The 25,529-nt window shown below is 41.0% G+C and overlaps 1 protein-coding gene and 1 long non-coding RNA gene across 7 annotated transcripts in view; one reads left to right on the top strand and one right to left on the bottom strand.

Annotated features, from left to right (window-relative positions):
- The window catches only part of RAPGEF4 (Rap guanine nucleotide exchange factor 4), a 396,657-nt gene extending 376,775 nt beyond the window's left edge, over positions 1–19,882 (top strand). For all 6 annotated transcript variants that reach the window (XM_055572210.1, XM_055572212.1, XM_055572211.1 and 3 more), the window contains 5 exons: positions 1,885–1,935; positions 2,717–2,804; positions 3,223–3,287; positions 15,515–15,569; positions 18,507–19,882. In XM_055572210.1, the coding sequence (XP_055428185.1) occupies positions 1,885–1,935; positions 2,717–2,804; positions 3,223–3,287; positions 15,515–15,569; positions 18,507–18,634 (387 nt within the window). In that variant the 3' untranslated portion in view covers positions 18,635–19,882. The remainder of the gene's footprint in view (positions 1–1,884; positions 1,936–2,716; positions 2,805–3,222; positions 3,288–15,514; positions 15,570–18,506) is intronic.
- On the bottom strand, positions 3,651–10,091 carry LOC129646293 (uncharacterized). The gene is made up of 3 exons (XR_008711836.1): positions 10,013–10,091; positions 5,156–5,217; positions 3,651–3,782 (listed from the first exon to the last, which is right to left on the bottom strand). It is a non-coding gene; the product is annotated as an uncharacterized LOC129646293 (long non-coding RNA).
- Positions 19,883–25,529: the final 5,647 nt, after the last annotated feature.

Here is a 25,529-nt window from a genome sequence, read left to right as displayed (position 1 = left end):
CTTCTCTGTCCATGGAATCCTCCAGGCAAGAATACGGAGTGGGTAGCCATTTCCTTCTCCAGGGATCTTCCCAACCCAGGGATTGAACCTATGTCTCCTGCACTGGCAGGCAGACTCTTTACTACTGAGTCACCAGGGAAGCCCATAGGGTGTGCACAGATAATAGTATAGAGAGACACAAGTTTTATTCCCACGTGCACTCCTGCCTTTGACCCAAAAGCCAGCTAAGTAAAGAAAGAACTAGAGTGACAGACGTAACCAAAACTCCCGTCAACTCCTCATTTTATAAGTTGTCTGTGTTCACGGAAAGTTATCACTGAGCATGGTGATTTGAATGCTCCATGGGGCATGAGACTCTTGTATCCCTTGATGTCCATGCCAGCCTTCAATCCCTTTGAACTTCCCCACTAAACAAGGATATCAAGTTTCCCTGAAACCCAGCTTGAAAAGAGGCACTAGAACAATGAGTTTAGAGATTATGAGGGTACTAGTTCCTAGAAACAAAATAAGATGTTCTACAGTGTTTAAGGGCTTCCCCAGTGGCTCATCAACAAAGAATCTGCCTGCCCAGCAGGAGAAGTGGGTTTGGTCCCTGGATTAGGAAGATCCCCTGGAGGAGGAAATGGCAACCCACTCTAGTATTCTTGCCTGGGAAATCCCATGGTCAGAGAAGCCTGGCAGGCTACAGTCCATGGGGTTGCAGAGAGTCAGACATGACTCAGCAACTAAACAAGAACAGTGTTTAAATGGGAATAGGTCAAACCCATTCACAGAAGAGAGAGAAAAGAGAGAGGAGCTTTGAGGGGATTGCAGAGGCCTGACAGGTGAGTCAGTTGTTGCCAGTGGACGTCACTGTGGGAAGCAGAACTGAGCGGGGCATCTGAGGTTGCAGACCTGGTCAGCACCTTCGTGGTCTCAGAACGGGGAGCATCACACTGCTCTTTGGGTGGCCCTGTCAGAGAAGTTCAGCTTCACTATGGGCTCAGGACCTAGCAAAGTGAGAACCAACAGACTGAACAATGATTCCTCACTGACCTACTGCTGTAAATGTACGGCTACAGTCAGTGGTTTTGAATCATCTGCCAAGATGAAACCATGAGAAATTACTAAATTGAGAGAACTATCAATTTTTGTATTAGAGCAGGGCAGAGAAATCCTGTGGGAGAAATGCTTGTGTAGGAAAGCGTAGCGCAGAGAAGAGAAACAAGAGAAAAGGAGGCAGGAGACGTGAATTACAGAGGCTCTGACCATCACCAGCTGTGTGACTTTGGCATGTCATTTAATCTGATGGTTAATTTCTTCTGTCTATAAAACACAGGTTTACTCTAGCCAAATAAATATGTATTGAGCATTTACTATGTACCTGACATAGTGCTGCTACTCTTTAAGGCCCTGAGAATACGGCCGTAAAAAAAGAAACCTGATAAAAATCCCTGTTCTCTTGTAGGTTACATGGTAAAGGAAGAGGAGGGTTGAACTAGGTAGTTTCCTAAAACTTTTAATTGTAATAATCTCTGGTCTAAATTCTTCATTTAGGAATTTGAGAGTTTAAAACAGTGCAGGGGGCAAGGGGGTGGTTAATGCCAAACCACTTGTAGTCTGGGAATACAGCCCTCTATGAATAATCCATTTCAGAAAACATTATAGAAAGCAGTAAGACCAAAAGCATCCATAGTTAATTTAGGTTCAACTAGGTTAAGACTTTTAAAAGATGAGATCCCTAAGACTATCCTCAAATGACAAGACAGATTACAGTCTAGCCTGTCTTAGAGATGTTTGATTAAGAGCCAAAAGAAGTACCTTTCCCCTAGAAATGGTAACACATGATACATATCTAGATATTGAATCTGACATATGAGTGTGGCATTTTCATTTCATTAACAGAAACTGCCAAGCAAGTTCAAGAAGTTCTATGCAGAGTTTGAAAGTTTAATGGTAAGTGACAGTGGCTGCTTTATTCCATTCACTGTCTGCATTAATCCAATTTCTGATTAGCTGAAGTTCTCATTTCAGAAATTTTATCTGTCCTTGTATGACTTTAAGAAGTTTATGATCCCATTTTAGTGCTGCTAAAACAAGCATGTCTGACTAATGAATGGCACTCTCAGGTACTAACTTAAAGAGGACTTATGTCCCACATAAGGTCAATTTGTATAACTAAGAAAAGCAGTGTAATGGGATCCTTTCCATCCAGCACAGGTTGGCTAGGGTCTGGAAGCTGCATTTTCCTTGGCTTGCCAAATTATTTTTCCCCATTGGCAGGGAGGTGTTCACAGAAAAGGAGTGAGTGGGACTTGGCAGGAGTCATAGGAGAGTTTCAGAGAAGGCAAGTCGAGACTGGCAGCGGAAGGCAGCTAGGAGGGTGAGCTGGACTCCCTGGAAGGAGGCCGTGCTCCCAGGAGAAGGGGACTCTTGTGGTTGGGGGTTGTTTAACATTTTGTGCTGGCTCTCAAAGGGGATCTCTTCCCTTGATCCCTGGAGGCCTATCTTCCTTTCAACGAAGAAAGGAAACAAAAAATCTATTTGTTTTCCTGTCAGACGGGAAGTTGTTTTAAAACAAAAATCCATTTGTTTAACCAAATTTACCTTTCTTTTGTAGCTACACTTGATTCAGAACTACCTGATTGGGAGATGACAAGGCTGGGTTGGGTCAGGAGGTAGAAGGGGGTGGTGTACATGTCATGAATCCTTAACCAGCATCTCTGTTTCTCTAAAGGATCCTTCAAGAAACCACAGGGCCTACAGGCTGACAGTAGCCAAATTGGACCCTCCTCTCATCCCCTTCATGCCTTTGCTCATTAAAGGTAATTCCAAGGAAATGCACAGGACCAGCCAGTGATGAGTGTATGGGGAAGAAAAGGAACAGGTGCCTAATCAGATTGACCTCCTTGGGAAGAATGATCCAAGCTTCCCACCTTCCTCAGCATCTCCCCTCTGCCCTGACTTTTCTGAAAGGGTTGGCAAGATTATTACAGGAGCAGGGAATCTGTGTGTGGTTTGGAAGACTCGAGAGTGAAACAGAGGGTTAGTTTGGAAATTTTAACTAAGCTCAGGTAAAATGCTTTTAGAAAGTTAAACACCTAACATAAAAGGAACTATTACCGGCTTTTTTCAGCTGCAGTGTTATGCAAATCCTTCAGCATAATCTAATGGTGCTATTGTGGTTTCTTTGTATGACATATTTCTGTTAGTGATTAGAATGTGACTTTTATTTCTTTGCAGATATGACATTTACTCATGAGGGGAACAAGACGTTCATTGACAATCTAGTAAACTTTGAAAAAATGGTACGTGTACAGTATTGTTAACCTTAATGACGATGTTTTTTTAAAATAAAAATTTGCATTTGTACTAATAAAGGAAATAATTTCCATATACGCTGCCACCTTGAAAAGCTAGTTACACATAAAGGAGTTTTGAAATACTCGGTTCAAATTGGCTAAGTCGTTTAGTCTGTCAGTCTCCTTGGTGACACTGAATGGTGTTTGTACTGCGGCCTCAGCAGCAGCTAGCTTTTTTGCTGTGGGCCTCGTCCTTGGCTGCCTGTTGCTAAAAATGCACGAATGTTCCAGAGTGACTTCCCTGTTGTTTTGTTGTTTGTGGAGCTAGACCGCCCCAGGAGGCCTTTGAAATGTCGATATGCTGAGGCTGACTTCAGTGCATGTAGGTAAAAGGCAGCTCTACAGAAGCTCTTTGTTATAGAGTCAGTCACCTGAATGTGTGCTCCTTAGTCCAGTAAAGTTCACCCAAGTTCAGGGCGGGAACTTGAACATCTTCCTTAACTGAAAACAAAATTTTTTTAGAAGGGAAGAGTTGTGTGGAAGTGGTGCATATTCACTGTTTTCCAGCCGCTCCCACACCAACCCCCCAGCCCCCCAAAAAAGCATTCATTACTTTGCAGTTAATTTTCTCATCTTCTGTGAAGCAATAAGGCAGGTCTTGCCAAAGCCTTTCTTTAGCGACATAGTGCATGCTCATGGCATGCTCCATTGTCTTCTAAATCCTTTGGCCGCAGCCGGCATGGATGGGGAGGTGCGATATTATCTCTGTGTGGATGAGCATGTGCCCGGGGTACACTTTGCAGCGGCGAATGTGGCACCACAGGAAAAGCCCAGGGCTGAGAGTTCAGGAGACATGAGAGTCAGCTTCATCACTTTGCAGCTGTCCCTTAAGTTCTCCATGGGTCAGTTTCCCCTACAGAAAATGGGGTGGTGCCCCCCCCACCCCCCGGCTACCCCTGGGGAATCACTGGTGGGGCCAGGGTATTTAACTATTCCTGGAAGTCATAGAGTGTTATAAGCATTCTTACCAGAAAAATTGTTCTAATTGTTTCCTGAAATCCAGCTAATATGTTGTGACTCTGGGAGAATTCAAAACATCCCACAGTCATCCTGTAAAGATCACACTATTCAGCTTTGAGAATGAGCTTATCGCAAAGCTCAGCCTGGTGAAAAAACAGCAGCAAGTGCTGGGCACCAGGTCCTGCATCTTAAGCTTCTTAGGAAATGGCACCTGAGTCCACACTCCTCAAAGACACTCTGTGGGGTGGTTTAGTCACTAAGTCATGTCTGAGTCTTGTGACCCCATGGACTATAGCCCACCAGCTCCTTGTTCAGGGGATTCTCCAGGCAAGAATACTGGAGTGGGTTGCCATTTCCTTCTCCAGGGGAATCTTTCCAACCCAGGGATTGAACTCAGGTCTCCTGCATTGCAGACAGATTCTTACCAACTGAATTCGCCCTCTGGTACAGATTCTTTAAAGTCTGTGCTAGAGGGCAAGTATTTCTTAGCAGTCTCCCCCTCCACCCATACCAAGGGTAGGGTATGAACATCTCTATTGTTGTGTCAGTTTAATAATTCTATGATCAAAGTAAAAACATTTGTTCACTTATTAGTATGGAGAATTAAACATAGTTCCCTAATTTCTCAAGAGAAAACTTGTTTTCCAGAAATGAAAGATATAGCAAATAGGTAAAGAACCTTCCAGATCACTTAGGCAGAAATACAGACCAAAGGGTGGTTAAGCCAACCATTTGACTATAAAAATACATGTGCACAGAGGCGTAGAAGTCAGTCTCCTAAAGAGTTGATTGAGCTTTAGAACTTTTGATTATTAATGTTAACTGAACAGAACAAACAAGAAAAGCAAAAATACCTGTCAAGGAGGATGAAATTTGTCTCATCTGGATCTTTAGATCTTGGTGTCGCATCTGTAACCTGGGAAGGAAAAGTCAAGACCGTATTTAATGGACATTAAGGGAGTTCCCCTTCCCCATCTCTGTACTTCATGCCCACAGCAGTGTGTTCTTACATGCCTGGCAGTGAGGAGAGAGGTCCTTCACAGCCTGCTCTGACAGAGTCCACTTTTGCTTGAAAGCAACTGAAGAGCTAAGATAGCAGTTCAGCTGCAATAACAGAAGCCTGAATTAATGATGGGTTACACAAGATAAGTCTATTCCTTTCTCACTTAAATGTCTAAAGTCCGGAAGTTCTGCTCCAGGAAGCAGTCACAATTCCAGCCTTCTTCTCTTGTGCCATTTCACCATCCATATGGTCCAAGATGGTGGACCAGCACCACCCCCATTCCAGCTAGAGGGAGAGGGAAAGGAAAAAGGTGAAGACCTGCTTCTTCCCTGTAGGGATGTGACCCAGAATTGCACGTAACCACTTGGCTCACCTTTTATCAGACAGAAGAAACATAGTCACATGAAAAGAAAGAATGTGTAGCCCTTATTTTGGGTATCCAATGCCCCACTCAAAATTAAGGGGTTGTAATTACTCTGAAAGAAAAGGGGAGAAAGAATACTGCAAGAGCACTATTATAATGGTTCTCTGCTCCAGCAGTGATATATTTTATTTCATTTGATAAATCACACTGTGAGAAAGCTGAATTTTATAACTGCCCTTCCATGAGTTCAGTGTTACTGAAAAATGAACTGGAATTTCAAAAAAGGATTTATGTTTTTTAAACCTGGCTTTGACCAGCCTGGCACTTGGTGCCAACTTTTCTAACCTTTTCTCCCCATAAGCTAGCCCACCCTGCTCCCATACCACCACCACTGCCACTTAACTCCCACTAGTGACTGCTGTTAGTACTGTATTCCTGGGGAAGGACGTGTCTGTTTCCCTTTCCAGGTTGATATGTGCGCAGCTTCCCCCTCATTCATCAGCGAGGCCACAGTGGTGAGCAAAGCTGGCAGCCTTCACGGGGCTGGTAGGCTGTATCCCTTGAGGGAGTCCCTGCCCGGGGCAGAAGTCACCTGGGTAGTTGGGGACACAGATGCTTTTTTTGGTGGCAGCCTTGCACAGTCACAGTGAGCTGCTGTGCCAATCCTAAGTGTTTTTATTTTGAACCTCTTCACCCTTGGGGTATGAAATGAGGATTAGAGAATTTGTTGCATATTGGTTTTCAGGATTTATGAGTATGAACAAAAGAGAATTCACACTCTGATCCTATGCAAAAAAAAAAAAAAAAAACAGACATTCTTTCATTTGGGGGAAACATAAAGGAGTATTCAAAAAAATGTTTGAATAAAGCCCTTTGTAGCTTTCTATGGCATACATGAATATTTATAACATTTAGGAGGTAGACGAGCCATGGATCAGAGGATAATACGCTGGCCGGCTGCCACAGCCCAGGCTGCATGAAGCATGCTGATAGTCACAGTTGCTGCTGCATTAGGAGGTTGGTTCTATTTCAGACATACCCATATTCAGGTGAATTTATTTATTAATATTATTTTAAGATAGTCATTTTATTTGGAATGAGAAGCCTGAGGCAAACCTCTATTCTTCTGGCAACATTAACAGAAGCTAATTCATAAAGGAAGAAAAATGTTTCGAATCATTATAGTTGGGTATTGCTAATTATGCCGTTACATTATTAGCAACAATTTGTTTTCTATCATCAATAACATTATTACAAGATTCATGGTGAGAGCACTGGACTTATATCAAGCTGTGGAAAAAAGAATCTCCAAGTAAAACTCTCTACGTGTTCAAATCTACCCATTTCCCAGACCTTTTCAACACAATAGAAATCTTTCAAAGGACTTTGAAAGTTTACTTCTTTATACAGAATACATGATCTGGGCTAAATGTAGATTTTCCAAAGGGTATGTTTCAAAGCAATTAAATATGTGTAGAGTGTCTAAGCAAAAAATTTTGCTAGGAAATATAAAGAAAGTCCTTGGCTTTTAGATTATATGCAGTTGAAAATAAAACATAACACATAAAAATCAATAAAAGATGTAAAACTAGTTCAAAACAGTAATAAAAGAGATGCCAGAATGGAGAAAAGACAGTTTCTTCAGCAAGTTGTATTGGAAAGTCTGGGCATCCACATATAAGTCAATGAACTTAGAACAATCCCTCACACTATACACAAAAACAAATTCAGAATGGCTTAAAGACTTAAATATAAGATATGACACCATAAAATTCCTAGACGAGAACAGAGGGAAAGCATTCTCTGACATAAATTGTAGCAATGTTTTCTTAGGTCAGCCTCCCAAGGCAATAGAAAAAGCTAAAATAAACAAATAAGACATAATCAAACTTACAAGCTTTTGCATAGCAAAAGAAACTATAAACAAAATGAAACCTAAGGAATAAAAAATACTTGCAAATGATGCGACTAACAAGGGCTTAATTTCCAAAATATACAAACCGCTCAAACAACTCAAAAACAACCAACCAACCTGATTAAAAAAAATGGGCAAAAGACCTAAATAGACATTTCTCCAAAGAAAACATACAGATGGCCAACAGACACATGAAAAGGTGTTTAGCATCACTAATTATTTGAGAAATGCAAATCAAAGCTACAATGAGGTACCACCTCATACCAATCAGAATGGTCATCATCCCAAGATCTACAAATAACAAATGCTAGAGAGGGTATGGAGGAAAGGGAACCCTCACACACTGTTGATGGGAATGTAAATTGGTACAGTCACTATGGAAAACAGTATAGAGGTTCCTTAAAAAACTAAAAATAGAACTACCATATGGTCTTCCCTGGTGGCTCAGAGGTTAAAGCATCTGCCTCCAATGCAGGAGACCAGGGTTCGATCCCTGGGTCAAGAAGGAGATGGTAACCCACTCCAGTATTCTTGCCTGGAGAATCCCATGGACGGAGAAGCCTGGTGGGCTACAGTCCACGGGGTCGCAAAGAGTTGGACACAACTGAGCGACTTCACTTCACTTCACCATATGGTCTAGCAATCCTACTTCTGGGCATATATCCAGAAAAGATGAAAGCTCTAATTAGAAAAGATAACACACACCCCAATGTTCATGGCAACACTATTTACAATAGCCAAGACATGGAGACAACCTAAATGTCCATTGACAGATGAATGGAGAAAGCAGATGTGATATATATGTGTGTGTGTGTTAACAGACTACTGCTGCTGCTACTGCTAAGTCACTTCAGTCGTGTCCGACTCTGTGCGACCCCAGAGACGGCAGCCCACCAGGCTCCCCCGTCCCTGGGATTCTCCAGGCAACAACACTGGAGTGGGTTGCCATTTCCTTCTCCAATGCATGAAAGTGAGAAGTAAAAGAGAAGTTGCTCAGTCGTGTCTGACTCTTAGCGACCCCATGGACTGCAGCCTACCAGGCTCCTCCTACTCAGGCATAAAACAGACTACTACTGAGGCATAAAAAAAGAATACCATTTGCAGCAACACAGATGCACCTAGAGATCATACTACATGAAGTCAGTCAGATAAAGACAAATATCATATGATATCACTTACATGTGGAATCTAAAAGTGATACAAATGAACTTATTTACAAAACAGAGACAGACTCAAAGACATAGCAAACAAACATGGCTACCAATGGGGAACCAGGGTTGAGGGGATAAACTGGGAGTTTGGGATTAACAGATGCACACTAATATACATAAAATAGATAAACAACAAAGACTGTATAGCACAGGGAACTATATTTAATATCTTGGTAACAGACTATAATGGAAAAGAAAAAATATAGACTTATACATGTATATGCATAACTGAATCATTTCGTGTACACCTGAAACTAATATTGTAAATCAACTATACTTCTATTTTTAAAAAGGTGTGAAAAAGCAAAATGCAAAGGAGGTACTAACTTCTTATATCAGAGAAAAATAAAACCATGTTAAATACAATATAATATAATCAAATCCAGACTTGTTACTCTGAGCACCCATTCAGCCTCATCTCACACTTCATCTTCTCTGTACTCAGTCCAAGTTAGTGAGACCAACCTGCGTTCCTTCCTTTCTGCCTCAGGGCTTCTGTACTGTTACCTTTGCCTGAAACTGTCTTCCTCCAGCCTTCACCAGCCTGACTTTCACATCATTCAGGTCTCAGTTCATGCGTCCCTCCCTCCAAGCAGGCCTCCCTGACCACTCTTCAAATGTTCTTCTACACTCCGCACCTTGCCAGCCAGCTGATTCTCAACAGATAACCTTGCTTCAACAACTGGCTTCACATTTTAAAATGATCTTTTTTATTGTCTCTTCATTGCTTATCTTCTCCACTAGAATGTAAATGTCCTAGACCAGGTATCTGATCTATTCAGTTCACTGATATTTCTCTAGCACCAAGAAAGGTGTCTGGCATGTCATAAGTATGAAAGAAATATTTGTTGCATAAAAGAATAACCCTATTCCCGTGTTAGACTTAGCGAGATAGGACAACACACTAAAGCATTTATAAAGGAATTTATGTGACGATGTAAACCAAATGCATTTTTCTGTTTTATTAGAAAACCTGATTAAGCAGAATGTCCCAAGCATCTTCTATTACCAATACGTTACCTCAGTGGACACTATTCTCTCCACCCTCCTCCCTGTGGTGCTCTGTCGGTCCTTGAGTGCCCTTCCCTGCACACAGAGATGCACAATACTCTGCAAGAGCCCACAGAGACACCTGCGCTGCCATGGCCATGGCCATTGTATGTACAGTATACCATGAGCATCATGCTTATTACATGCTTGTATCTGTATGCCACTCACCTCTTAGATATTAAAGATCTGTAGGATGAGACAGGAGCCAGGATTCTTCCTCAGGGAAACATATAGTGAAGACTGGCTCAGCTCCTGGGCCATTTTATCTTTTATCTCTGGTCCTCACCATGCATTTATTTCCACTTGGTTGCTGTCATGGGCACAATCTTGGCAGGTGAGAGGCAGATATACTTCTACATATATATGGAAAAAAATTATTGTCCCAGTATATGAGGATCTGAGTGAAATAATCAGAATGGTGTGAATGTGGTTTTACACATGGTAAGCTGGGAGTAATTGACTGAGGTCCTGTATCTGACAGGATGGGGGCAGAGTCAAGTCAGAAGGGGCAGAAAGAAGAAAGGAGAGAGCAGTCTGGCCGACCTTTAAGAACAAGGAGGGCAAAGGTCTCAAGGGGCAATAGAAGGAAAGACATAAACTGTTGAGGTCAGGAGTGCCTACTTAAGGGAGCAGGGAGGGAGCTTGGCCTGAGGGAGGAAGGCTGTTTCTGCAACTGCTATGAAGGGGAGGAGGTCAGGAGAGGAACAGTGCCAGGTGCTACTGCCCGGAGGGCCTGCTGGCCTGAACCTGAAAAGCAGACAAAGGAGTCTGCTCCCTTCCAGGGACAGGAGAGTGAAGGGAGAGCTCAGACCCGGCACAGGAGTCAGTACAGAGCTGGCCAGAAGAGCGAGATGGCTGGGCAGAGCTGGTGGGCTGTTGGCCATCTGGATAGGAGTGATGGTGTAAGGTGGCCAGCCCATTCCTGAGGGGAGGGTGCCACAGAAGGTAAACAGGGAAGCCCAGACCCCAAGGACCCATCTGAGAAGAGCCCTCTCTGACACCTCCTTGGATTCAAGGGGAAGAAATTACTTGCCTCCTAGTCGGAGAAGGCGATGGCACCCCACTCCAGTACTCTTGCCTGGAAAATCCCATGGGCGGAGGAGCCTGGTAGGCTGCAGTCCATGGGGTCACTAAGAGTCAGACATGACTGAGCGACTTCACTTTCACTTCTCACTTTCATGCATTGGAGAAGGCAATGGTAGGCAACCCACTCCAGTGTTGTTGCCTGGAGAATCCCAGGGACGGGGGAGCCTGGTGGGCTGCCGTCTCTGGGGTCGCACAGAGTCGGATATGACTGAAGTGACTTAGCAGCAGCAGTAGTTTGAGGGAGATCTGCACTGGGGAAGGAAACGGCAACCCACTCCAGTATTCATGCCTGGAGCACTGGGGACCACAGCCTCAGGGCCTCTCACATGGGCCAGGCTTGATTGCCCACAGCTGGTCACTCCCTTGCTAGATGGCATCTTTGTGCTGGTCACTCTGCAACTCAGACCCTAGGAAGGACATCTGCCTCTGGGTTGCTCTGTTTACAGCTTGATACAGAAATAATACTAATGTTATTATATTTTATATATATAATATAATTTATATTATATTATATATTTAATATAATCAATAAATACCTGACACAGGGTTACTGGGTATGCACTGTCTACACTTTTATCCAGACCAGACTCTCACATTGGTCAACTGTCCTACTGACCTGCCCAATAGGACAGGCCCAAAGCCTGGGAGGTGCCCTTAAAAGGGTTGGTCTTGTTAAGACACATTCACCAGGTTATATGTGAGTTCTTTGGACTACTCTTGCAAATTTTCTTAAAATTTGAAATTACTTCAAAATAAACACTGAGGAGAAAAAAAAAAAACAAACCTGAGGGTAGTTACAGAAACCTTGGCTTGCTACCTCATTTTTCCTTCCTGAGCTTCCCCGTGTGAGTTCATATCCTGAGGGAGATTCATCAGCTTTCAGTTGGGTCCTTGTCTCATCCCTGTAGGTGAGGAATTGATCCCTGTAGGTGAGGAATTGTGTAAACATAATTCTTGCAAATAAGCTCTGAAGGCCCGTACTTAGAATTAGTCTCAAGCAAAGTGGTGGTCCTGGGAAATTTGGAATGTGGATTCCCAAGGGGAAGCCTGGCATTCTTGGTTTGCATCCACCAGCGTAGGCTGATGAGTGAACCCTAAGTGGGGCCTTCCCGGGGCGGGGGCTGGTGGGGGGCTGTATCCGAGTCAGGGCAGGTGTAGAGAAGGACTTGCTCTGCCCACCTGCTCTGATCCAGGTGCCTTCTAAAGCAGCACGTTCTCCTCACTTTGTCCCTGAATTATAAATCATTGTTTTAACAAGCCAGTTGCTAATAGGAATGTGTCATAACCCTGGGTTTGCTGGGATGGGAAAAACAAAAAAAGATGAGAAGCTCTGCTTTGGAGTGATCAGGTCTTTTCCCACTGGCTGGCATTGTAGGAAAGTTGCCTGGCCTGCTCCAGGCAGGCCAACCTGCTCCAGCAGGGCCCCAAAGCCTAGGGTATAATTTTTGGCTTCATCCCTGCTGCGGCAGTTGGATAATACAGCCTATATCTTTTAACCTTAGTTTTTGCCAACTTTCACTGAGAATAGCAATGAATAAACAGTCACCCGCTGTCAAAAATGACACACAAGACTTAAGTCTGCAGAAGAACAGAAAGACTAACTGGATGGCTTTTGGTGGTGATAAGTGCAAAATTCTCCACGTTGGTCCATGAAACCACCTGCACTACAGAGAAGGAAGTTCAGTGAAGAGGGCTGAGAGGTTTAATTAATTCACTCGAAGTTCAAATATCAGCAATGTGGCTTTTTTTTTAAATTGTGGACTTCAATCTAGAGAACTGTCTAGAAGAGACCTGAAACTTATGAGAAACTGTTGAAGAAAATGGGGATATTTAGGCTGAACCGGAATAGATGTGGGGGTGAAGAGAGGGCCATGATAGCTATCTTCAAGTATTTGAAGAACTGTCCTAAAAGAACTAAACATGTTTGTTGTGGCTTCAGAGCTCAGAGAGAGGATGCTAGGATAAATGGAGTGAAAAACAAAGGGGCAAACACTTGGGCTCAAAATGATAAGGAAATGTCTAGTAGTCATAAATGTTGAAAAATGCAAGGGGTTGTCCTTGGAGGTAATGAGTTCCTTATTGCTGGATGCATTCAAACAGTGAGGGGCCAGTACCTGTAGGCAAGCTTTGATGGCATTATGCCCCTGGAGACAGTTAAACAAGGGAACTTCTGAACTCTCCTGCAAACCCAGGAAAGCACCTGTAGCATATTAAATATTGCATTCCATGGGTCAGGGGGTGCAGACGAGGGTAGGGTTAAAAATATCAAGTTAACTCTTCTCTGGCCTTGAGAAAGCATTCTGTAACTGCAGTGGCCAGCAATGCTGATGGAGTCCGGGCCCTGCTACTGCTAATGTTACCTCTTCTAACATTACTGTGCAGCCATCTCAGAAAGAATGGGCCTCGTTGCAAAGCCAGATTTGGATTGCAAAGTTAAACCGAAGTTATCTTTGAGTACAATTAAAAGGGATACGTCAAAATTAAAACCATTGTTAAAATTAATCAAAGATTTAGAAAGGGAGAATGAACTCCAGAGCTGGAAATTACTGATTGAAACAATTGTTCTCACATGTTAAACTACATAATGAGCTAAAAATTATGAAGCCTCAAAGTATAGCTGTAAAGAGTAGTCTTAAAACCAAAGTCAGAATGAAATGTTTTAGCTTTCAAAACTAAAAAGCAGAACAATTACTCCCTACAAAATGGTATAGGAAGAGGTTTCTGACCCCCGCTAATTATTTTATTATTCTTCAGAGGGGCATTCTGGCAGCATTTTCCAGGGCTCCTAGTAATTACATTCCATTCAATATCTGAAGAATTACAATAATTCTACATGGAATATACTTGTGCCCTTCGGATGCAAAGCCTTTGGAGAAGTGAAAAAACAACTTAAAGTAAATTAGCAGGAAAATTATCGTAGTTACTGTTTATTTCAGGGCTCCATATATCAGAGGCTAATTATACATTGTATGTTACGTTTTCTTGGAGGTATTTGTAATATATTTCTCATGCTGATCAACGGATGTGCTGGTTTTCAGGATCCTTTATGAAAGTGAAGTTCCAACTTTTCCGATTACTTCTTTGTGTATGAGAAATTACCCACTGCAAACACATATCCCTTCATGCTTGCCAGAGTCCTCAAAGCAGTAACATTCAGCGAGGCATTATGAACGTTCACCTGTGTGTACTTGTAAAACTTCAACTCTTCTATGAGAAAAATTCCCTCCCAAAAAAGTTTATTTTTTTTAACACTGTGTCAGTTTTCTCAGAGTCATCTTCTAATTTTGGCAAGCCGAGGTTTCAGTGAGAGAAGAAAGTAAGGACTGGAGTTAAATAGCTACTCAGAGATTAGAAAGTCTCTTTTCCTGGCCAGAACCTTATCGATTTTCTGCTCCTGTTAGAATGAATCCACCATCTCTGACGGACAACCTTGAGAAAAGTATCCCTGAGATGTTACACAGAGACTGAGGGTCCCAGTTACTCTCAGAATGGCAGGAGCAAGAAACAGTGGCTCAGAAACAGTGCTTTAGCCTCGTGCGTGTCTTTCCTGTTTCTGTCCATTTCTTTCCTCCTTTCTTTGTTTTTAACTCAGTTGAGTGCAGTTCAATAGGTTTCTTTATAAGTTTTTATGGTAGCCAAAATTTAGGAAGATTACTTAATGACAAAATTAACAAAGGTTAAATAGTGATCCATCCACATGACTTAATACCTGCTTATTTTAAAAAAAGATTTTAAAGTGCAGATGGCATGGAAAAGTCATAACGCCATGTGAAACAATTCAAATCAAAACAAAAATATATATGATTTCCATTTTGTAAAAACTTCTTATATATATTTATTTTTAAAATATTAGAAGGGAATGTACCAAAATATAGCTGAAATTATTCTGTGAAGCAATATTCTCTGTGATTTTTTTACTTAGTTCTCAACATTTTCTAGATTTTGTGATTTTTCTAAAATGTGTGTGTGTTACTGTTATAATCAGAAAGGATGAAGGAGGTGAGAGGGAGGGAATCACATAATTAAGGTTAATGTTAAAATACACACTTCTGCGGAAAGATGGAAAAGGCTAATAATGCTTAGTGTATAGAAAACTGTGGAGACAGAGTATCTATGACTATTCTGTCAAGATCATCGAATATCTCATTACTGTTTACAGTGAGGAACTTGACAAGCTAAACCCTCTCCAAACAGCTACAAATTCTCTTGCAAATTCACAGTGACCTCAGGAGAGGATGGTAAGAACTGGTCCTGAAGAGTAAGGTTCAGTCTCAGGAACAACAGCCTGCTTTTTACATCCTAAGGAATAAGCAATTAGACTAAAGATATGCCAGTAGTATTCCTCACTTGACAAATACCTTGTATGTGTATGTGGGTGGTAGGGGGTGCCTCTGTCAAGTAATTAAACAGGTTATATATCAACCAGTTGCCTCCAGATGATCAACAGATCAGAACCTGCTATTTTTCATGCTCCCAGGTATCACTAAAGTAAATAATGGTGTGGGTTTTTTTTTTTTTTTTTTTTTTGATTCTACACTAAGCTTACCTGCATTTCAGTTTTTTTCTTTCTTTTTTTTTTTTTAGCGAATGATTGCAAATACTGCCAGAACAGTGAGATACTGCAGGAGCCAACCCTTCAGTAAGTTAAATGCTGCCGCAATATGGATCTTGGTGATTAAGTCCTTTTTAATGGGCTACAGAGACATTCTGGAAGCCGGGACAATATTTGATTGTGTCAGAGACGCTTTGAATCGTGAATCCCATTGGACAAGGGCCTTGTGTTTAAAGATTTTCTAGCTGTAAAACTAGAAAATAACCATAAGAATATTATTTTATGAATGAACTCAGAAAGTTCATTTGCTCTTTTCAGAATGGATAGAGACAGCTAAGGCAAGAATGCCAACAAATCCTGCCTCTAACCAACTCTCTTTATGACTCACTGCTTCATGTTAAGAAACTCACATCAACTCATGATGACTCATTCCGTCGTTTATAAACTGGGAAGGATAATATTTATTGTCTCTTGGGGTGTTGAGAGACTGCCTGAATGTGTATGAGCACACTTGTAAAAGGTCCCTTAGCAGGAATTCATTTTATATTTCTAGTATTTCAAGGTGAATTAAGGTGCTTTTCTTAAATCTGCACATTTAGCACCACAGCTGGTATAATGAATGCTTTAATATGAAACTGTCACTGATAATAAATAGCAAGTTTAAACTGTTGGGAGTTAAGTGGCATCATCGCACCAGGTCATCGTGCTGGGCCAGTGTTACTGTGTCCTCAGGGCTGGGACTCTGGGTGGAGCTTGGAGCTTTGGCTCCCTCCAGCTGGTCTGGGAGTGAGAAGGTGGCCCCGGTAAAGTTTTGTGCCAACTTCACTGAATGAGTCACTTGAAGCCATTGGGCTCATTAATTGAACATGATAGTCTGACACAGACATGACTTCGAGGCTACCAGTACCATCCCCTCCAATAAACCTAGTGCCCAGAGACTAAAGTTTCTCATTCTATTCATCAGAGCCATCTTTGCTCTTCTTAGCACAGGGCTGGCCCACACGAAGGGTTTGCTAACACAGGATACCAGAATTGCTAAACATTTATTTTATAATGCCTGGGGGTTGGGGGTATAGGAAAAATAGTCTTGTCTTAAGGAGCAAGATCCTTAAGGAAAAATTTTATTCAAATGATTATGTCTCCTCTTTCTACCAAAATGAGAACAGCTTGCACATCATCACTTGTTCTTATGTGGATTGTGCCAAAATTAAAGTGTCTCGTATCTCTTCATCTAGAAATGTACTATATGTATAAATACATGGTCATAAAGCAGTTATACAAACAAGTATGAAAATATATAGGTGATGACCACAACAAGGGTTCATAACCTAGAATCCACCACCCTTCAGGGGGGTCTAGGAAATTCCTGAAATTAAACACAAAATGTCTAAGAGGGTTCAAAGCCTTGAGAAGGTTCTCCATGAGGTCCAAGAACCAAGATAGAATATATTTTGTTCTATAAGTTCCTTTGGAAGTATAATCCTACATTCTCCTACATCTCCTAGAGACATGGTGGGGGGATATATATATATCTCCACTGCGTTTGTTGAAGTTATCAGTAACTGCTAGTAAACAACAGCTGCTCGGCTCTGAAGTCAACAATCTATAGATAAAGCTATAGGAATAGATTCATAAACATTGTGGGAATATGTACAATGTAATTATAGTATATTGTACATGTAGAGTACACTGCCAGTGACAAGCAAGGAAATTAAGCACTGTGGTATTATTTATATGTGATAATTATACTGATGAGTTTCTTCTTAGAGCAAGTGGGGCCTTTGTATCTTCTCTCTGCTTTTCTGTGTTCAGACCTGCAACACTCCCCTTCGCCCCCCCATGCAGATGGCATTCTAATTGTCTTTGGGAGTGGTGTGTGGATCTAAGGAGAACAGATGGATGGCAGAAGGCAATGTGCTATGGGAAAGAGAACGCTGGTCCAGAGTCCAGGCTGGCTCGGCCACCCCTAGTGTCCCACACTGGCATCCGTGGGTCAGAGGCCACCCAGGGACCATGGCTGAGATGTTGGATCTAAATGGAGCTTTTTTTCCCCTTTTATTCCGAAATAATGTAATCATTCAAAAATGGAAGAATTCCCAGGGAAGAAATCCAGATTTCTCATTTCTCTAGAAAAATAGGAAGATCCGCCAACTCAGGATACAGGAGCCAGATAGTCACTTCTGAAGGGAACTATCTTTCCCATTCACCAGAGGTCAAATGACCTTCCTCATTCATGTCTATTCCCTGTATAGGCATCTGATTGGGCATTTTATTCTTCTTTCAGCCTGGTTTTAGGGAAATTGGTTGACTTCTTTTTTTTTTTTTTTCTATTTTATTTTATTTTTTTTTTAATTTTATTTTATTTTTAAACTTTATATAACTGTATCGCTCTGGTGCTCAAATGCTTTGGGGAGTGGATGAAACTAGAATGGTAACTGCGATTTCAAAACAAATAGCATCAGAGAATTGAAAGTCTAGTAGAATTCATGACTTCAGCCTGAGGTTTTTTTTTTTTTTTTTCTGAGTATGGACAGTCATACAATCTACGGAGTAATGCTGTATGTTGTCTGCAAGTATTAAGGACAAGAGTCGCACTGGCTTGCTTCAGGTCAGCTCAGGTGTTAAGTGCTTTTGTTAGAAGCTAATGAGAACTATGTCTTTTTGCCATTAGTCCTCCTCTGGGTCAAAGGGAGTAGAGATCAGTGATATACTCTGGGGGATGGCAAGGGGAAACAATTTTAATATATAACCAGGGTTGTCGGGTGACGCTTTCATTTTAATTTCGTGTTTTTTAAAACAATATCTAATGCAAAGGAAAATGATCAAAATAGGCAATAGGGAAGAAAAGGGTGGGAGGGAGGAGATGGAACATCCAAGTAGAAACAGTTCAATGAATATAGTGTGTTGAAAGGTCTTGATGGAAACCAGGAATCCATGATAAATGTAATAGGCTGGAGAAAATAAAGCTGTATCTTATATGCATATATTATGCAATGCCAATCCTACTCTTTGCTCTTTCGATAGATCCTGATGCAGCTCAAGCTAATAAGAACCATCAGGATGTCCGGAGTTACGTTCGGCAATTAAATGTGATCGACAACCAGAGAACTTTATCACAGATGTCACACAGACTAGAGCCTCGTCGACCATAGACATTTCAAGTGCCCAGAACAACGTTTGCCTCCATCCACAATCTTTCAAAAATGCCATTTATGCTACTACTGACCATACTGTCACTAGAGAATTCTATAAAACAAGCAAAAACCCATCCTGAGACATCTCAGGGCTGCATTCAGCTTACCAGCATCATGACAAGAGAAGAAATTCTTTGACTTGCATACAGCTTGCACACTCTAACTTAGAAATCCCCTGTTCATAGTCACCTTATTTTATTTCCAGTCGTGCCATCTTCTTTGCTGAAACATAAAATAAGAGCAACATGAAGAGTATGGTAGAAATATCATTGTCAAGAGAAGTGTCAAGCTCCTGATATTTTTTCTAGGAGTATTTACAGGATGAGATGTGCTACAAATGGTATTTATTTGGCTACATCAGTGGTGGTATAGTTTCATAATTTATAACTCAACATCTTGATTTGAGCATGGGGCTTTTGGAAGGTGTTGAGGAATCCATGTAACTCCAAACTAGAGGCTGTATTCTTCCATCTTCATAGTCTTACCTCTGAAGGAATTGTACCTGACCACATTACTATAAAACATTCTGGCTATTTATGTAATTTTAGGGAAGACTGGTCTGTAATTACTGAATGACTTACAGAATAATATTTATGTTTACAATACAACTTTTTAAAATTTACAAATCAGGATTGCATATATAAGAATTCCACTGAGAAACTCTAAGGTTCTTAAAATTGCCAGCGTTAAGATTTAAAAAAAAATGATATTTCAGAAGAGCACAATATGCACAAAACATTTTTCAAAATTATTTTCCTGGGCATTAAAAAACCTTTACTATTGGCTAATTATTGTTACTGATTTAAAAAACCCACATATTTTCTGGACTTAAATGTTATTACAGATACCTTAATTTTCAGCAATTGTTTTGCACTTTCAAATAGATTGTAAATAGTTCATTCAATCAATGGTATAGAGTTATTTATTTGCTACATAATAGATATTGTGCCAAATAATTACTTTTTATTTATTTAGTATGTAATTTTGGAGTACATTTTTTCCTGTTTCCACAATTAGGCTACATTATGTGCAGGAATTGTATGTATGTATATCTTCTGTAAATAACAGCTAGTATCTTCATTAAATATAATTGTGACAAGAAGTATTGTTCTCAGTTCCTATAATATAGGAGAGATAACCACTTGGCATGGTGGAGTCCTGTATATTTTTTTTAATTGAAATAAAATTCACATACTCTAAAAGTCACCTTTTTAAAGTATACAATTTGTTGGTTTTTAGTATATTCATAAGGTTGTTCAACATCATCACTATATAATTCAAGAACATTCTCCTTATCCCTTAAATGAACTCCATACCCTCTAGCAGCTGGTCCTCACTTTCCTGTCTCACCAGTCCCTGGAAACCACTACAGTCAGCCCTCTATATACAAATGAGTTCTGGTCTGAGAGTGCATTTAGAAGCCTAATTTTTCCAACAAAATTAGCCTAGCTACCCAACTAACAATCAACTACAGAGCTTTATAATAGGTACTATACATATACTGTACATATAATAGGTACTGTACATATATTAGGTATATAGGTACTGTGATAGGTTTATACTATTTTTCACACAAATAATATCTAAAACAAGCACAAAAAATAAAGACAACATTTTTAATCTTATAGTACAGCACCTTGAAAAGTACAGTAGTAATACAGTAAAACTGGCATACAGGGGCTGGCATCAGATGAACAGGCAAGAAGAGTTACTGACTGGAGGAGGGCAAGGGGGTGGGAGATGGTAGAGCTGAATGACACTCAGCAGAAGGAGACCGAGGGCAAGCTGCAATTTCACTCACGCCTGATGCTGATGAAACATATGTTCACATCTTTGAAAGTTCTCAACTTAAAGATTCATATATAGGGGACTTACTGAGTCTGCCATGTCTATGAATTTACCTATTCTAGACATTTTGTATAAACAGAATTATATAATGCAGAGTCTTTGTGTCTGGTTTCTTTCACTTAGTATAATGTTTCAGGGTTCATCCACATTGCAGCAGGTATCAGGACTCCATTCCTTTTTATGGCTGTATAATATTCCATGATATGGATATGTCACATGTTGTTTGCTTATTTATCAATTAATTGTTGATTAATTGACAACTAGGTTGTTGCCACTTTTTAGCTGTTAGGAATACTGCTGTTATGAAGAGGCACTGGATTTTAGAGCTATTATGGGTCCTACACCACTTCTTTAGTGATTTGAGCAATTGGTATACTGCTGCTGCTGCTGCTAAGTCGCTTCAGTCGTGTCCAACTCTGTGCGACCCCATAGATGGCAGCCCACCAGGCTCCCCCGTCCCTGGGATTCTCCAGGCAAGAACACTGGAGTGGGTTGCCATTTCCTTCTCCAGTGCATGAAAGTGAAAAGTGAAAGTGAAGTCGCTCAGTCGTGTCCGACTCTTAGCGACCCCATGGACTGCAACCCACCAGACTCCTCAGTCCATGGGATTTTCCAGGCAAGAGTACTGGAGTGGGGTGCCATTGCCTTCTCCGAATTGGTATACTACTTGATGAAAAAATTTCCAAGACAATTTAATTTCCCAACCCATGTCTGTTTTTTAATGTCAGCATTTTCAGGCTATAATCTCACAAGTTCACAAACTGTTCCTTCCAAAACACACACAATTGCCGAATGAGACACAAAACCAAGATGACATCTTCAAAAAATTGGGGAACCATAATATACCCCCTTCTTAGAAATGATTCCCAGTGTTCATTAACATATTCAGGGCTCTGAGAAGCCCTGCTGTAATCCCTTTTCACATTCACAGTCAAAGGCCTCTTTGAGAAATGCCACAGCAAGCCAAATGCCTTTCTGTGTTCATTTATGTAATAGTTCAAGGTCCCCAGACACAGGGGTGATGTTTTATGCAACATTATGCCTTCTATCCAGAGTCGAGCTGAAAGCCTAGAATTTACCAGAGAATTTTAAGTCACCAAATAAATTTTATTGAAGTTATTCTTCAGCATTATACCATCTCATAGACCTTAGTATCAGCTGCAAAGTTTCCCTTATATAATGTGTAATGCTTTCCCCACTATCATATAGTTTTCTTTCCTAGATAATTTTAAAAGCGGACAAAATGAAGCTGATAGCCTATCCCTTGGGCATCTTTGCTCTTGTTTACTCTTCCTTACTCCTATCTTACTTAAAAGCTGGTATCCTACATGACGTCCTTCCTTTCTCCCAATTCCGTGGTGACTGACCCCTTCTGACCTTATTTTAATTTGGATCCCACATTATTCAAAATTAATACATACTCTCCCATTATATTCCCCTTGGTCTTCCAAACGAGAATAACTATTGCTATACTTAATAAAGATAAGGGATGTTTAATTATGTCTGGCTTCTTTGAAAATGCATTAAATGCCATTATTCAAGGTAGCGATGGTGAAGTAAAAGAATTCACCCAGCAAAAACAGAGTAGTAGCCAAGCAACCCTCCCTGAAGCAGGAGATGCAGTTAATACTTTAAAACTTGCAAACAAGCCAAGAGAAAATGAGAAGCCTACAGGGTCACAAGAAGGATAATGAGGTTTGCTAGAAGAAGTGAGAAAGAAGAAAGAATGTTTTTACCAAAAGCGCCTGCAGAAAATTATACATTTAAGTGTTTAACATACCTGCTTAGCACAGTGTACAGAAACTAAGCTTTTCCAGCAATTTTTGAATGCCATGCAGGTTAAATAGATTTCTCCTGAATTCAATGGCATTTCCTCTGAAATATGAATGCAAATCAATGACTACCAGTGTGGGGAAATTAAAATAAGTGTCATTCTGATTTCACATTGGGCTTATAATTTTTTTGAAAAATCAGCACAGAAAATGCAGTGTTGTAAAAATGAACCCCTACCTCAAATAGATTTCCTTTACCTGTTAATCTAAAATGTACTGCCTTTCTTGCTGTGGAATAATCTTCACTTCCTCCACTTGTCTTACATAGAGAAGAATGTGGTATTAGATGATCAGAGCATAGCATCAATGACTTAAAAACTGGAAAAGAACCTTTAACTTATTAATAGTTAGATATTGTTAGTTATCTTTCTGTTCATTCATTCATTAGCCAGTAATGATTGAAGGGCTTATAAGTGAGTGCCAGGCCCTCAATGATCTCAGGATTCAATGTAAGGAAAAACTAGAGGGTCTCTGTTCTCCTAGAGCTTATCATCTATTGATGAAAACTGAAGAGTAACCAAATAAACAAGAAAACATAAAGACACTTCCAAGGAAGGATATAGAGTTGCTGGAACACGTAGTAACAGGACTTAACCTGATCTGAGGTGAGGAAATGTTTTCTGTAGAGGAACAGTTGATCTGAACTCTGAAGGATGAAAATGCTAACTCAGCAGAGAGAGAGGAGAGAATATATTCTAAGGAGGAAACAACCTCAGCAGCATGAAGAATAGAAGGTGAAAACCTCACTGTGGAAGAGCAGAGACAGCAAGGGTGAGCAGGTGCAAGGTGTGCTGGAGACCTGAGACAGGCTCTGAGCGGGCAAAGCCTTGCACGGCCTTTTTAAGGACCTTTGTCTTTTATCCCAGAGCAGTAGGAAGCCTGAAGTGCTCAAGGCAGGGGGTTGCATTTCTAATAGCAGCTCTTACAGGCCAGGGCCATTGCTTTATGATATCTCACTGTGGATGACACACGTTGTACCTAATTCCTTAACTACTTATTATACAGGCTTAAATGTAAGGCAGAGAGAATTGTGCATAATGGTAAATATTAGAGTAGTGGCGGGCCTAGATACCCACACAGAGTCAAATACCCTTCTTCCTCCTGACTTGCTCCTTACTGGGCTACTTTTTAATTTTTTGTTGTATATAGATATTATAAAATTTACCATTCTAACCATTTTTGAGTATACAGTTCAGTGGCATGAAGTACATTCACATTGTGCAACCATCACCACTATCCATCTCCAAAACTTTTCATCAATCTAAACTGAAAACCCGTATTATGTAACTTCCCACTTCCCCCTACCCCCAGCCCCCAGAAGCTACAATAGCAAGTCCCATACACATGAATAAGTTTCGGTCCGACAGTGCGTTCATAAGTCCAATTTGTTCATGTAAGTACAACAAAGTTAGCCTAGGCACCCAACTAACACAGTATAGTACTGCACTGCAATAGGTTTATAGTACTTTTCACACAAATTACACCAAAAAAAGACAAAAAACAAAGAGAATATTTTTATTCTTACAGTATGCTGAAAATCACAGTAGTACAGTACAACAGTACAAACCTAGACAGCATATTAAAAAAGACAGACCTTACTTTGCTTCCAAAGGTCCATATAGTCAAAGGTATGGTTTTTCCAGTAGTCAGGTATAGATGTGAGAGCTGGACAATAAAAAAGGCTGAGCACCAAAGAAGTGATGCCTTTGAACTGTGGTGCTAGAGACTCTTGAGAGTCCCTTGGACAGCAAGATCAAACCAGTCAATCCTATAGGAAGTCAACCCTGAATATTCACTGCAAGGATGGATACTGAAGCTAAAGCTCCAATACTTTGGCCCCTGGTGCAAAGAGCTGACTCATTGGAAAAGACCCTGATGCTGGGCAAGATTGAAGGCAGAAGAAAAAGGACAGAGCATGAGATGGTCGGATGGCACCACCGACTCACTGGACTTGGGTTTGTGCAAACTCCAGGAGACGGTGAAGGACAGGGAAGCCTGGTGTGCTGCAGTCCATGGGGTCGCAAAGAGTGGGACTTACAACAACTAGCATACAGGACATGTTCATACCTTTGAAAGTGTCAGCTTGAAGGTTCGTATGTAGAGGACTTACTGTACCCCGCTTCTATGGATTTGGAAGTTACCTTATCTAAGTGGAACCATACAATAGCTGTCCTTTTGCAGATCCAAGGAGAGGACTGCGGTTGGGTGCACGGAGATGGGCCAAAGGGACTGGAGTGTGGTCCAAGCCACAACCAGGGATGTTCACAGGATGGAGCCCAGGTTTGCCATAAAAGCCCCACTGTTAACCTGCATATCAAGGGAGGGGTGGGGCCCCACCATATCAGCCCCTTAGCACACTCACAGCGGGCATGGCTCTGCCTCTGCGAGCTCTGGGAGCGTGCAAGCAGCCATGAAACCAAAAGGAGCTCCCAGTAGGAGCACTCCAGTAATATCTACCTCACATTGCAGCTCAGAAATGCATCTGAGGGCTTCTATTTCAACTTGGAAGTGGACCCTGACCCTAACAGACAACCCCAAAGCAAAGAGGAAGCACTGCTCAGTGTCCAGAGTAGTCTCTGTTCAACACAACACCAATTGCACCCCCTAACAAGGGGATAATGGCCAGCACACACAGAGAAAAGAGGTGACAGGCTTCCATACCAAAAACAGCCCTCACAGTATAATTATTACACTCAGACAGGCTATACTGGGATGCTCCCACATAAAATTGCCCTTTAAGATCAAAGTAGATAACTGTTTCTCCTACGTCCAGAGAAACAAAGAAAGTTAAGTAAAATGAAAAAGTAGAGGAATAACTCCCAACTAAAAGAACAAGAGAATTTCCTTGAAAGAATAATGAAACAGATGTCTCCTGTCTACTAAACACTGAGTTCAAAATGGACATAATATAAATACTGAAGGAAAGAAAGGGCTATCAATAGAAATAGGGAGTTCCCTGGTGGTCTAGTGGTTATGACTTTTTACTGTTGTGGCCCAGGTTCAAACCCTGGTCAGAGAACTGATATCCCACACACCTCATGGCATGGCAAGGGAAAAAAGAAAAAGAAAGAAAAGAAAAAAGAAATATAGATCATTGTAACAAGGAAGTAGAAACTATAAAGAGAAGCCAATGAAAATTTTAAAGCTCATTTGCCAAGACAAAAACTGAGCTA

This window comes from Bubalus kerabau, chromosome 3 (assembly GCF_029407905.1).
Source record: "Bubalus kerabau isolate K-KA32 ecotype Philippines breed swamp buffalo chromosome 3, PCC_UOA_SB_1v2, whole genome shotgun sequence".
NCBI classification, from domain to species: domain Eukaryota; kingdom Metazoa; phylum Chordata; class Mammalia; order Artiodactyla; family Bovidae; genus Bubalus; species Bubalus kerabau.
Note: the sequence above shows the minus strand (reverse complement) of the source record. Positions and strands in the feature narration are given on the sequence as shown.